The following is a 13,092-nucleotide window of genomic DNA, read 5'->3' as shown; positions in this document are numbered from 1 at the left end:
GGACTAGTTGATATGGCATTATTCATGGTGCAGCCACTTATGTCTTTTAATAGACCAATTTCTTCAGCAGTGGAGCTAGTGTAGTCCCCTGTTTCTTCTTCATTTCCATCTTTGCCTGATCCTACAACAGCATCTTCCACCCCTTCTGAAGCATTCTCTTCGTTTGCAACATTCCATGCAGTAGTTATGTTTCCTCCTTGCCGCATGAAATTGCCATTGTGGAAAATACTTTGACGGGCTATATCTAACACATCATTTGCAGTGTCTATGCTAGAAGTCAACCCAAGATTCCCATTATTAGTATTTTCAAAATATTTGGCTGAAACACAACCCATGCTGTCATTCAACACTTTATCTGATTGTGATGGTTCACAGTAAGCAAGTTTCAAGTCTTTATCTCTATCCCTTCCAAAATTAACATTTACTCCCAGAGAGGCAGGCCCACTTCCACGCACTTGGATTCCCTGGTATTCCTGGTGAACTTGGCCTTGGTGTGAAGACATAATTGGGTTTCTTTGATTGATCTGGATGTTGCAGCTCACATCTTTAACAGCATTTAAGATCTTTTCATTGTTATCTCGCTGCAACGTTGTTGGAGTAGAACGAATTGCTATTTCTTTATTTTCCAGTTTTTTAAGGACAACCTTTTCAAAGATGGGTGATTTACTCTCAAATTGAGTGTTAATTAGTGCAGGCTTTCTACTGCCAGCTTGGGGGTGAGACTCACGTAATGCTTTCAACGAGACGCATGATCGCTTCGGCCTCCCTCTCTTTTTTGGTTGTCCTGTTCTTATCGGCCCAATAACTTTGTTAGTGGGCACTTCCGCTTTCTGTTTTAGGCACGAGACTTCTTCAAGCTTCTTGAGCCGATCTTTGTAATCAGAAACTTCAGCTTGCAATTTATTTATCTCACTCCACAGCTGAACATTCTCCATTGACTACGAGAATAATTTTGTTCATGTTTGTAGTCAAGGCAATAAAATCATAATGAACAAAATCTGAGTGTGTGAGTTGGGGAGAAGTATTTACCTGAGCAACCCAAAGTTGTTGGTGCTTCTGAGAAAGTTTTTCAATTGGCCTGATGATTCCTCTTTGGAAAGAATGCTCTCCATAAGCTGAGCAGTCGGGCATCCCAGGAGTTGCTGAAGAAAAGGAAAGTGCACCAGGAAAACTATAAACATAAGGATGCTGCATTTGGTACAATTGACCCAAGCAAGAAGATGGATCCCAAGGACCTGTAAACAAGGTATCCCTTTGTATGTTATAGCTTAAATAAACTATATGCTTACTGCACAAGGAAGCACATGCACTTCAAAATAGTAGCTGGGTCCAAGATCCAAGATAGGTATATACATGCATCCATCCAAATTGAACACTTTGAATGCATCCAGGTGTATTTTACATTTCTTTTACTTTTATTTGTTAAAATCTTATACCAAAACAATGAGAATATCACAATAATTAGACAAATTATAGTATTTTATTATGTATAGTTCTCTACAATGACTCATGCCCTTCATAATATTTTTGTTTTATGTTAATTTTCTGCTAACTTTATATGTTGCATTATAGCTCTATTATCAAGTCCTACAATTTTTTAAGGTTTGAAATATCCCTGTGTTCTATGTTCAAAGACATACATTCAATTCAAATATACTCTGCTTACAATCCGAAGAAATCAGGGGGAATAACACTCCTATATCTATTGCATTTGGTAAAATACGCATCCGAACTAACTCTAAAATAACTAAAGCATGCTGCTGTCACATCAAGAGCAAAAGTTGCATACTCACCTGAAAAGCCAGGAAATGTGTATCCAACGGGGTAATAGATATTGGGAACTCCAGTCTGGGTAGTTGGGGAAGCTCCTATGGTAGGGATACTTACTCCAAGTGATGGACCACCGGCAACATGCGGTCGAGGCTGCCAAAAGGGTGGTGTTGACTGTGCTAATACCTGACCTTGCTGCAGATGTAGAAACTGCTGCCACTGATTTAAGGCACCAGGTGATGGTGCTTGGATGGGAAAGTGCATTGCCAAGAACTGTTCTGTAGCATTTTGAGGAGTGTAGGGCCATTGCACAATTGGAGGTTGTTGTTGTTGATGATTTGAGTTAGGCACACTGCCATGTGAAGGACTAGTAATTTTGGCACTTGGACCAAGAATCACATTGGGTTGTGCTTCGTTTTGTTTGTTCTGATAATCATCATATTCATCATAACAAAGCGAAATGGAATATATAACAACATAAATTGCAATATATAAGTTTCCTTGCTTCTTCATATGTGAGGTTTTCAAGCTACTCCTTATCATCTTATTCGAAGACTAATATTCCTGCCAGTTAAGTAATTTTTGCTTCTCAAACGATGATATTAAAATATTTATAATTCAGCGAACAAAGCCACTTACTCACTTGTAACCCCCTAACAAAAAGGGGCACATAAACACGGTTAAAGTGGTGGCAGAAACATGGAATGTACCCAGAAAAGGGAAAAAGAAATGGGTACAAGTGAAAAAACAAAAGAGCAGGAAAAAATAAAAACAAAAATTTGGCTTCAAAAGAAGCTGAAATTTTTAAGCCACAAAAGTTTGATTACTTCCACAGAACAAACAAAAATGCGAGTTCCATACCTGAGGTTCATCATTTGTCTGAGATTCTTGATTACAAGCGAAACAGGGTGTCTGATCCTTCGTTTTGTTTTCCATATGTTTTAATAAAAATAACCAAACGATTATTTTTGCTTGAAACCTTCCTTACAGTGAGGGGTATAACTATACAAGTGAGTGCTGCAGCAAGAACCTAGAATGCAGGGACACCCATTAGGTGCGAAGCTGTAAATAAGCTTAGGAGATGAAAAGCCTCGAGTTTTCTTCAACCTCTAACCCTGAGAATTGCACGAGTATCTACAGCTTTTTTTCTCTGCTACTGTGTTCGCCGAAGACTAGTTTTTCTGTTTGCTACGATCAAAACCCATAAAAAAAAAAGGGGGCACTGTTCTGTGACTAACCAAGGAGTCAAGGTTTGATTGAATTTTGTCCCTCGTTCAAGCTTGTAACGTCACACGGGCTACACTGGTATTTATATATATTTGTGACATTCGTCACAGCTAATATATTCAATGGAATTTAATTGGTCCGCATATTATCAAATGGCAAATTATGCTAGTTGCCCTTGCGTTTACACATTTTCCTAGAATTATGCACTATGCGTCTGTTCAGATTGCAGAATATTTTCCCCCAATATCTTGAAATCCTACACTTGCAAATTTTAACTCTACAAAGAGGGAAGGTGCAAGGATGTTTAGAGGCTTTATTGTAGTATTCCCATGATTGAATTCAACGTGATATTTATATTATATATATTATTTTGTCTCTTTTTTTTTCCCATCTTTTCTTTTCATTATCTCTTTCTTCTTTCTCATTATTCTGTTGCACTGACATTAATGATAGAGGAAAATATCGCAAGAATGAGTTAGCAAAAGACAGCTTGCAACGACGTAGTTTACATCCTTTCCCCATGCATGATAAAGCACCATTTTGTTTTGTTCAAGTTTCTTTTCAAATTTTCTAATCTTAATTGTTTCAGGACTATGGAAGCAACACTGTAGAAGAACATCAACGCATGGAAGACCGCCCCAACCTGCGTAAGCTAATATTTTTGGTTGTGTGCTTAAACAAAAGAGACCCTTTTCCAACGCATTCTCTAACTACGTACCAGCACGTGTTTGATAGCTCATGATTTCATTTTAAAATGCAAATGCGCATAATAAGTTCGCAATCGCAAAGACAATCAATTACTGCGCATAACATAAACCTTTCAATTCACAACAAAAGAGCCACAATCATATCACTGAAGTTGTTTAGTGCTGGAACAGAGCATGCTCCACCATATGGACAACCGCCATTCATGCAAACAACACCAAGATGGCAACCGAGAGAAAATAAAACATTAATGGCAACGTACAAAAAATAACAACAAAGGTTAGACTGACATGCAAAGTTCCTAATACTCGTCTCCATCCTCGCCTTCGTCACCTTCTGTGGCCTCAGCACCGACCTCTTCATAATCTTTCTCAAGGGCAGCAAGATCCTCACGGGCTTCGGAGAATTCACCCTCTTCCATCCCCTCACCAACATACCAGTGCACAAATGCCCTCTTGGCATACATAAGGTCAAATTTGTGGTCAATGCGTGAGAAAACCTCCGCAACACTGGTGGAGTTTGAGATCATGCACACTGCCCTCTGCACCTTGGCAAGATCGCCCCCTGGAACAACAGTTGGTGGCTGATAATTGATACCGCACTTGAATCCAGTGGGACACCAGTCAACAAATTGGATAGTGCGCTTGGTCTTAATAGTAGCTACAGCTGCGTTAACATCTTTAGGGACCACATCACCTCTGTACATCAAACAGCAAGCCATATATTTGCCGTGGCGAGGGTCACACTTAGCCATCATAGAGGATGGCTCAAATGCGCTATTTGTGATTTCTGCAACCGACAGTTGCTCATGGTATGCCTTCTCAGCCGAAATCACAGGAGCATAGGATGAAAGCATGAAGTGAATCCTAGGATATGGTACCAGGTTAGTCTGAAATTCAGTAACATCAACATTCAAGGCACCATCAAACCTCAGAGAGGCAGTCAGAGATGATATCACCTGAAAATATAATCAAAAGAAAGTCAGGACGTGATCTCATGAGACAAAATGATAAACCATAATTTTCCTTCAAGGCTTGAAATATGTTAAACAACAACATACTTGAGAAACTAAGCGATTAAGGTTAGTGTAGGTGGGTCGCTCAATGTCAAGGGATCGCCTGCAAATATCATATATGGCTTCATTGTCAAGCAACACAGCCACATCCGTGTGCTCCAATAGGGAATGAGTGGATAGGACACTGTTGTAGGGTTCAACAACAGAGGTTGAAACTTGAGGCGAAGGATAGACAGTGAAACCGAGTTTAGATTTCTTGCCATAGTCCACCGAAAGCCGTTCCAAGAGAAGGGAACCAAGACCAGAGCCAGTGCCACCACCCACAGCATTGAACACCAGAAAACCTTGGAGACCAGTGCAATTGTCTGCAAGCTTTCTGATACGGTCCAAGCAAAGATCAACAATCTCTTTCCCAACTGAATTAAAAAATAACAGTGAGAAAACGTTGATATAATACAATCAAATCCGACACAGTGAAAGAAGAAGCACGTTTTATCAAATGCAAGGGGCAAAAACGCTACTTGTATAGTGGCCACGAGCAAAGTTGTTTGCTGCATCCTCCTTTCCGCTAATGAGCTGCTCAGGATGGAATAGTTGGCGGTATGTGCCAGTCCTAACTTCATCAATGACAGTGGGCTCAAGATCTACAAAAACTGCACGAGGTACGTGCTTTCCTGCACCAGTCTCGCTGAAGAAAGTGTTGAAAGCATCGTCTCCTCCACCAACGGTCTTGTCGCTTGGCATCTGGCCATCAGGCTACGAAACCACACAAGAACGTTCAAGATCCACTTCATTGTAAAAGAAAACTCAAGCTAGTTTTTAAATTAACAACATCTACGAAGATTGGCCAAAAAGAACGCGCATGGATTTTAAATCTTTAAGTGAAGATAGTTACGAAGGCATTGCTGTTGATCGAAGAAAGAAGAACGTCATATCAAAGCGGATCCAGACTGAATCGACCAGATTTGTGTTCATAACCAACACAATTCAAATTATGCATTATTTAAAAACGTAAAAAAGAGCACTACATTATCCGTTATTTAATTAGTAATATCAACTGAACTTGATTTAATGGCAAAAGAATAGCAACTCTTGCACGTTGGATCTGAAATTCCGTGTGAAAGGTGTAGATGCTAGATTCAGAATCGACAGTAATCTTTCAAGATTGCAATGCCATAGAAAACTGAACACTTAGATTGCGAAGCAAGGGCAAAAGCGCAATCGGATAAATGAAAATGGGGGAGAAATTAGGGATATATTGAAATTTGAGAGGGAAATACCTGAATGCCATGCTCGAGGCAATAAAGCTCCCAGCAAGCATTTCCGACCTGAATGCCGGCTTGACCAATGTGGATGGAGATGCACTCTCTCATATTCGCAGTTGAGGAGAAGAACAAGAAAGATTTGAGATAGAAAGAAGAAGAAGAGAACAGAGTTAGCGTTTATTAAGACGCCTCTCTCTGGTGGGTTTGGGTTCTGTTCTGTTTGAGTCGCTTGGTTTCTTTCTTTATAGGTCTGGATTCGGGAATTGAACTGAAAAAAGAAAACGAGTGGGTCAGTGGAGGTTTAAAATTTAACTGCGGTTAACTTTGTTTGCCTTTTCTATGCCACTGGGGAAACGTGAAACTTTTTCCTTCCAATTTTACCCTCATTCCTCCACATTTAATGCGCTCTTTGTGACTGACCAACCTCCACGTGGATACCCATCTTTGCAATGGCCGGTTATGCCCCTTTCTAAATTAAGATTCAGACAGATAGATTATTATTTGGGGTTTCAGGATTTCGAACAGGGTGTAACGGTTATTTCATCGCATTCAAATTTCAAAATTCAAAATCAAAATAATAAATGCTTTTGTGTCATTTTCAAATCACTACCTTTTATAATATTATGAAAAACAGCACTATAAGATATAAAAATAACTGAATAACAACCAATATTTTTAAGATATTAATTTTAAATTGTTTTAATGAATATAATAATACATTCTTATTTTTCAAAATATTATTCATGTAATTTTTAACAAAAGAATGCTTTTATTTTTTTTATCAATACTTTTTATACAATGATTAACAAAACTTTATGAAGGTATTTTTTTACAAAAATTATAAGAAAAATGATAATTATTAAAAAATTTACTATAAATATTTTATTATATAAAAATATATAATAATAAATTTTTAAGAATTGATAATCATTCAATAATATATATATATATATATAATATACTTAATTAAGGTATTTAAATAATTTTAGAGAAAGTTGTATTTAAATATATAATTTAATTAAATACTTCTTTAAACCAACTAAATAAAGATCCATGTTGGATCGAGCCAAATAATTGAGTTACAAGAAAATATTTATACGTGGTACTCAAAAATAATATATACTGAAATATAATATTTTAAAAAATACAAAAATAACTTAAAAGAACTTCAAAAATAAAAGAATAAAAATGAATAGTATAAAAAATTGCTAATAACAATTTAAAAAAATAAAAAATTAAAACTCATCAATGGTATTTTTTAAAATAATTTTTTATATTTTTGTAATTTTGCTAAAAATATCATATTTTGGTAATTTTTTCATTAAAAAAAGCCAAAAAAATACACTTAAAATTATTTATTACTTATTTTTAAACTTAAATTATAAAAATGTTTATTATATATATGTGCACAACAATCAAGTTCATCAAGTAACAAATGTGTTCCTAACTCAAATTGTTTGTTAATTTTTTTTAATATAATTTTATCCAAACTTTAAAATAATCCATAAAATGCTTCTAATGATTTTAATTTTTCGTAGGTGTATGTGGACATGCAAACGTACATGTGTATACATTCATGAGAAATTAAAATTTATCAGTAAGTATCTTTGTATAAAAGTAACATAAATTATTATATACACAAGTTTATATGTAATTAGTTTAATTTAAGGAAGCACCAAAAGTATTTTAGTTTATAAGGTAAGGGAGAGTTTATTTTTTTTTAGTAAATTGTAACAGTTTATTATCTTATTTTTTATAAAATTTAAACACTAAAAAGTGATAATTAATATTTTTATATATTTTTTAAATATATATATATATATATATAAATATAAATATTAATCTTAACATATTAAAAGTACCATATCATGGGGATAATACTCAAAAATACTATATGACTTTAGTTTTCTGAAATTTATTTATATTATATTGAGATGTACACTGTTATGACACTAGTCTCTTGTTATAACCTCTCCACTGAGTCTACATTTGAGGAAAACACAGTTGACATCGTTGCATCATAAATATTGCATAGTCAGTCACTTATCGTAGTCAAGTGAAAAAAAAAAAATTGTCCTTTTCTTAAAATGAAAAGGAGATGATAAGGATCTACATATCACATGCTGTGAGCCTATGAGAATGGCTGGGCTTGTAACACTTTTCTAATGGATGCCACACAATGCTTCAGAAGATGGATTTTTCATCAATCTAATTAAAGAACCATTCTCTCCATATTTTCAGAATCGCATGTGAGATGGACCTTCTCCATCAATACCCACTTGCCTTCAAGTCTCGACAACTGCAGCTTTTTTCTAGTGGAACAACTCTTGCTTGGAAATCAAGCATTCATAAGGAAAAATATTTTACCATATCAAAGCAATCGTATGCTTTCATTGTTTTGGGGGGGAACTTTCAAAAGCTTACTGCAATTCTAGTCTCTAGTAGTAATCTCGAATAAATACTCCAACACCTCAGTTTTAATTAGCAAAACTCATGATAATATATGTCAAGTAGCAATGTGACAATCTAACACTTGACATATGACCGTGAATCATGCATGTGTGGGTCAGATGAGTGATACTGTATCATTAAAGGATGCAAGCCAGGTCTAAATGCTTATCCTTAGCACCTGCTCAACCTTTCTTTTTTCAGTTATGCACCAAAATCAGATTAAGAAAAAAAAACAGAGGGAGAGAAAACATAAAAACAGAAAAGATAAAGAAAAAGAAAAGGAAAGGGACAACACATAAAGATATATATATATATATATGCAGGAGAGTATTCCTTTTCAGTATAGAGTGGCGATACTTTTCAATTGACTACTTACTTTTACTTTGATCAAGACAGGATTCAAGAAGCATCATATGTACAAGAAGATTTACATATAATGACTAACTAAACAAGCACTCATAAGAGTTATTCAATCCTTAATAATAAATATGTTCAAAAATTCCTCTTTAAGTTTCTTGCATACAGTGCCATCAATCGCTTTCATGTAGTGCCTACCACTACTGCAATACAAAATTTGGGTCCCTCCGTGGAGAGCCTGGGAAACCCAACACAGCATCATGACTTGGGACCTGACAGTTTATGGTCCTTGAGCAATTCAACTACCCTTCTCATTGTGGGTCTATTAATGGGAAACGCTGAGGTGCAAAGTAGGGCCACGTTTAAAACCTTCTCAACCTCTTCATAATCACAAGTCTCTGGGTTCATTCTTGGGTCCACCACCTGGGTCATAATATTACTTTCTCCAATATTGCCACTTCCTCCTTTAGGAGATGTTGATAGAACATTCTCAGTGACCCATTTCACCAGATCCTTGTTCTCACCAAATGAAGAGTCATTTGGCCTCTTGCCGGTGATCAATTCCATCAACACCACCCCAAAACTATAGACATCACTCTTCTCAGTCACTTTCATTGTATAAGCGTACTCTGCAATTGGATCAATTAGGTAGATATTAGCAATCAAGATTTTCAAAATATGTTCTAGTAAATTAAGTAGCCATAATTGTTGCTTAAACTTTAGATGACATCCACCCAGATTCACACATCCACACCCATCTCAATCATCTAAATTAATCACAGATTCTTCTTTCTTTATCTGGATCCCTAAATGCAGGTGCAACTATGCATTTCTTTATCTTTTTTTTTTCTTGCTATCTAGTTTGACTTTATTTTAAAAACCAAGAGGTGGAAACCAAATGCTTCCTCTTTGGACCCGCTTCGGTTGCTTGTTTTTATGGTAGAGCAAAATATCTGATGGATATACCTCCAAATCTTTTTTCATAGATAATGAGAAAAGAAGAAGAAAAGAAACTGACCTGGAGCAATATAACCATACGATCCAGCAACCCTTGACATGGAACCCTGGCTGGCCTCACGCTGCAAAGTCTTAGCTAGCCCAAAGTCTGCTACACGAGGCGAAAACTCATGGTCCAGCAATATGTTGTTACTCTTCACATCCCTGTGAACAATGGCGGGCACACAATCATGGTGCAAATAAGCCAACCCTTGAGCCACACCCACAGCAATTCTGAATCGCCTAGACCAATCCATCAACTCCACATACTTGTCCTCAACATGCAACAAATCCCCTAAGCTCCCATTCTCCATGTATTCATACACCAATATTCTAAACTCATCAGCACTGCAACTAAACAACAGTTTCACAATATTAGCATGCCGGATCCTACCCAACGTTTCAATCTCGGACCTGAACACAGAATCCATATCAGGCTTTTGTGTACCAACCCACAGTTTCTTCACTGCCACTCTTTGCCCTGTCTTCAGCTCCACCCTATAGACCCGACCCGAACTTCCCATGCCAATAACGTTCTCGCTGGTTAAGTTTCCAACCATGTCTTCTTCATTGAAACCCACTCTTTGGAACGCGGTTGTCATAAAGGAGCGTTTGGATTTGCCACCAAGAGCAAGCGACTTGCTCTTCAGGAACCACAATAAGGACCCCACAAGGAGCACAACGCAAGCGACTAAAACGACAATAGCAACGAGAGAAAAGGGTCTGCGTTTGGAACAAGAAGGTAGGGTTTTCATAACCCGGCTACACAGATCCGGGTTTCCCATTAGACCCGACAAGTAAACTTGGTGGTTGAAACCCGAAGGAAGCTCTCCATACAACTTGTTATCTGAGACATTGAACTGGTTCAGCGTTAGGTTCGTTAACTCCACCGGAATCTCCCCTGTCAGCGAATTAACGGCGAGATCAAGGTATGTTAAATCCGGCAAGTTACCAAGTTCCGGTGGGATAGAACCGGAGAATTGGTTATGTGACAAGTTCAACTCCGTCATGTCAGTCCAGGAGCTCACGTTACTGGGAATTTCGCCGGTGAACGTGTTTTCCTGCATTCTAAGGTTCTGCAACTTTCTCAATCCGGTTATGCACGTGGGAACTTCACCGGAGAACCGGTTCTTGCTGACGTCAATCTCCACGAGCTGATCGAGTTCACAGATTCCCGTTGGGAACTGACCGGAAAAGCTGTTACCAGATAAGAGGAGTTTGGTGAGTCCCTTGGCATTGGAGATGGAAACAGAGACTGAACCTTGGAACCTGTTGTTGGCCATTTCAAGAAACTGAAGCCCACGAAGGGTCCAAAACGTTGGTGGCACCTGGCCGGAGAGTTGGTTGTTCTGGATTCTGACATATTGTAGGGAATCACACTCGGCGTACTGATCAGGGAGCGTTCCAGAGAAACGATTCGCGAACGTGACGAGACGCTGAAGCTTGTTCCTTTGGCAGAGGTACTTTGGCAACTCTCCTATGAAGTCATTGGTTGAGACATCGAGATCCTCTACGGCAGAGTTTCGCCCAAGATCTTGTGGAAGTTTCCCAGTAAAGCTGTTGTTAAAGAGTTTAAGTTGCTGCAGGTTCGGGTTTGAAGCTAAACTTAGTGGGATTTCTCCATTTAGAAAATTATCGTTCAAGTTGAGAGAACAGAGATTCAATGAAGCAATCGTGTCTGGTAGTTTTCCGGTGAAGCCGTTCTGAGAGAGGTCCAAACGAACTAAACTGCTGAGGTTTCCTAACTCTTGGGGCAGTTCACCAGAAAGCTGGTTTTGGAAAAGCTCAATTTGTTGCACGTTTTTCAGACCCGAAATGCTGCTTGGGATGTTACCTGTCAAGGAGTTTTGAGACAAATCTAAGTTCTTGAGGGAGATAAGATTTCCAATGGAGTGTGGGATGTCTCCTACGAGGTTTACATTGGCGAGGAACAGAGTTTCTAAGTTTGAAAGGTTTCCGAGCTGGGGAGGTAAAGGTCCTGGTTTGAAGGGGTTATAAGCGAGTTCCAAACGAGTTAACTCACTGAGGTTGCCTAAAAATGAAGGGATTGTTCCGCTGAGAAGGTTTCCGAATAAAAGGAGCACACTCAGTTGCGGAAACTGCCCAAAACTCGCCGGAATATCGCCGGTGAAGTTGTTCCTGGAGAGGTCTAGTTCTCTTAGTTGAGTGAACTCTTGTGGGAATTCTGGTAAGTCTCCGACGAAGTAATTGTCGGAGAGGTTCAAGAGACGAAGGTGGGAACAGAGGAGCAGAGAGTTGGGGGAGATGGCATTGCCGAGAAAGTTGGATGCGAGAGAAAGGTTTTGGAGTGTGTGAATGCGACAGAAACCGAAGGGAAATTCGCCGTAAATTCCAATCTCGGATAGGTCAATTGACACAATTGATTGGTTTCGTGTGTCGCAGGTAATGCCGGTCCAGTTACATGGGTTGTGGTACCCCCAGTTTTTGAGACTCTTGTTTTTGTCTTCAAGTTGAGTGTTCTTAACCTCAAGAAGAATTTGAGACTGACTCTCTAGGGACACCCCTTGAGTTGAGCTTAGTAAACATAGTACTAAAAGGGGAAAGAAATTGAGACCGAGTTGTAGCATCTTCTACACTTTTTAAGAGAACGAAGCGAACAAAGCTTTGCTTTTGTGAGGGTGAGATATGAGAATGCTTGAATTTGTAGGGACCTTGTTTTGTAATTTGTATGAGTCAATGCCTAACCGCGTGAGTGAAGAAAGGTAATCACGGAGAGAGCTCTTCCTATTCTTCTTCGTGCATGGAAACGGTGATAAGTTGGAAGCACACGGGCAATAAGTTGGAACTCACGCGGTTCTCTTTGTTGTAGTAATTAAAAGGCTCATCTTTTGGGATTTTCACTATTCAGTGGAAGAGGGGCGTTGGTTACTATGAGAAAGAAAAAGTTGGAAGAGTAGTGGCAAAAAGGAACTACTTTTTAAGCACTAATCTGCATGCGAAAGCAGAAGCAGAGAGCATAGGACACTGCACGAAAGAGGCATACTTCCAGAAGAAGAATCATTCTTGGGATTGCTTTCTTGTGGATGGCACATTGGCACCAGCTAAATGATATTTGTTCCTGGTATCACGAAAGGGATAGGTGCTGCAGAATTTTGGATATGATTTGGGAAAGTTTGGTGTGGATCAATTCGAATTAGGAACCGATTCCCTTTCCTCCTATTGCGTCCTTCCGGAGGAATAGATTGGAAAAAAAATAATATATAACTCATGTTATTTTCTATTTTCAACAAAGTGAGAATGCATAAAAGGTAAGAACTTTGTGGTCTTAGATTTCGGACACTCCAT

General features: G+C 38.3%; 2 protein-coding genes across 3 annotated transcripts; both read right to left on the bottom strand.

The window, feature by feature from the left end:
* Positions 1 to 3,775: 3,775 nt before the first annotated feature.
* On the bottom strand, positions 3,776 to 6,257 carry LOC113869901 (tubulin alpha-2 chain). Of its 2 annotated transcripts, XM_027506420.1 has the most exons (5): positions 5,998 to 6,257; positions 5,239 to 5,473; positions 4,763 to 5,133; positions 4,202 to 4,660; positions 3,798 to 4,116 (listed from the first exon to the last, which is right to left on the bottom strand). In XM_027506420.1, exons 1-5 carry the CDS (start codon positions 6,088 to 6,090, stop codon positions 3,823 to 3,825), a joined length of 1,452 nt encoding a protein of 483 aa, XP_027362221.1. In that variant the 5' UTR covers positions 6,091 to 6,257; the 3' UTR covers positions 3,798 to 3,822. The 2 variants fall into 2 exon arrangements, with proteins under 2 accessions (XP_027362220.1, XP_027362221.1); XM_027506419.1 differs by having other exon boundaries at positions 3,776 to 4,660; positions 5,998 to 6,253.
* A 2,463-nt stretch (positions 6,258 to 8,720) lies between these two features.
* Positions 8,721 to 13,066, bottom strand: LOC113868990 (LRR receptor-like serine/threonine-protein kinase HSL2). The gene is made up of 2 exons (XM_027505051.1): positions 9,809 to 13,066; positions 8,721 to 9,419 (listed from the first exon to the last, which is right to left on the bottom strand). Exons 1-2 carry the CDS (start codon positions 12,372 to 12,374, stop codon positions 9,049 to 9,051), a joined length of 2,937 nt encoding a protein of 978 aa, XP_027360852.1. The 5' UTR covers positions 12,375 to 13,066; the 3' UTR covers positions 8,721 to 9,048.
* Positions 13,067 to 13,092: the final 26 nt, after the last annotated feature.

This window comes from Abrus precatorius, unplaced genomic scaffold, assembly GCF_003935025.1.
Source record: "Abrus precatorius isolate BTA unplaced genomic scaffold, Abrus_2018 Scaffold6, whole genome shotgun sequence".
Classification (NCBI taxonomy): Eukaryota; Viridiplantae; Streptophyta; class Magnoliopsida; order Fabales; family Fabaceae; genus Abrus; species Abrus precatorius.
The sequence above is the reverse complement of the archived record's forward strand: the minus strand, read 5'-3'. Positions and strand labels throughout refer to the sequence as shown.

What these genes read in the sequence shown, in the direction of transcription:
- LOC113869901 (XM_027506420.1), bottom strand. Translation starts at nt 6,090, where the DNA reads ATGAGAGAGTGCATCTCCATCCACATTGGTCAAGCCGGCATTCAGGTC. An exon ending in GCCTCGAGCATGGCATTCAG is followed by an intron (nt 5,474 to 5,997) that starts GTATTTCCCTCT and finishes GTGGTTTCGTAG; the next exon opens with CCTGATGGCCAGATGCCAAG. An exon ending in TGCTCGTGGCCACTATACAA is followed by an intron (nt 5,134 to 5,238) that starts GTAGCGTTTTTG and finishes TTTTTAATTCAG; the next exon opens with TTGGGAAAGAGATTGTTGAT.
- LOC113868990 (XM_027505051.1), bottom strand. Translation starts at nt 12,374, where the DNA reads ATGCTACAACTCGGTCTCAATTTCTTTCCCCTTTTAGTACTATGTTTA. An exon ending in GTATGGTTATATTGCTCCAG is followed by an intron (nt 9,420 to 9,808) that starts GTCAGTTTCTTT and finishes ATCCAATTGCAG; the next exon opens with AGTACGCTTATACAATGAAA.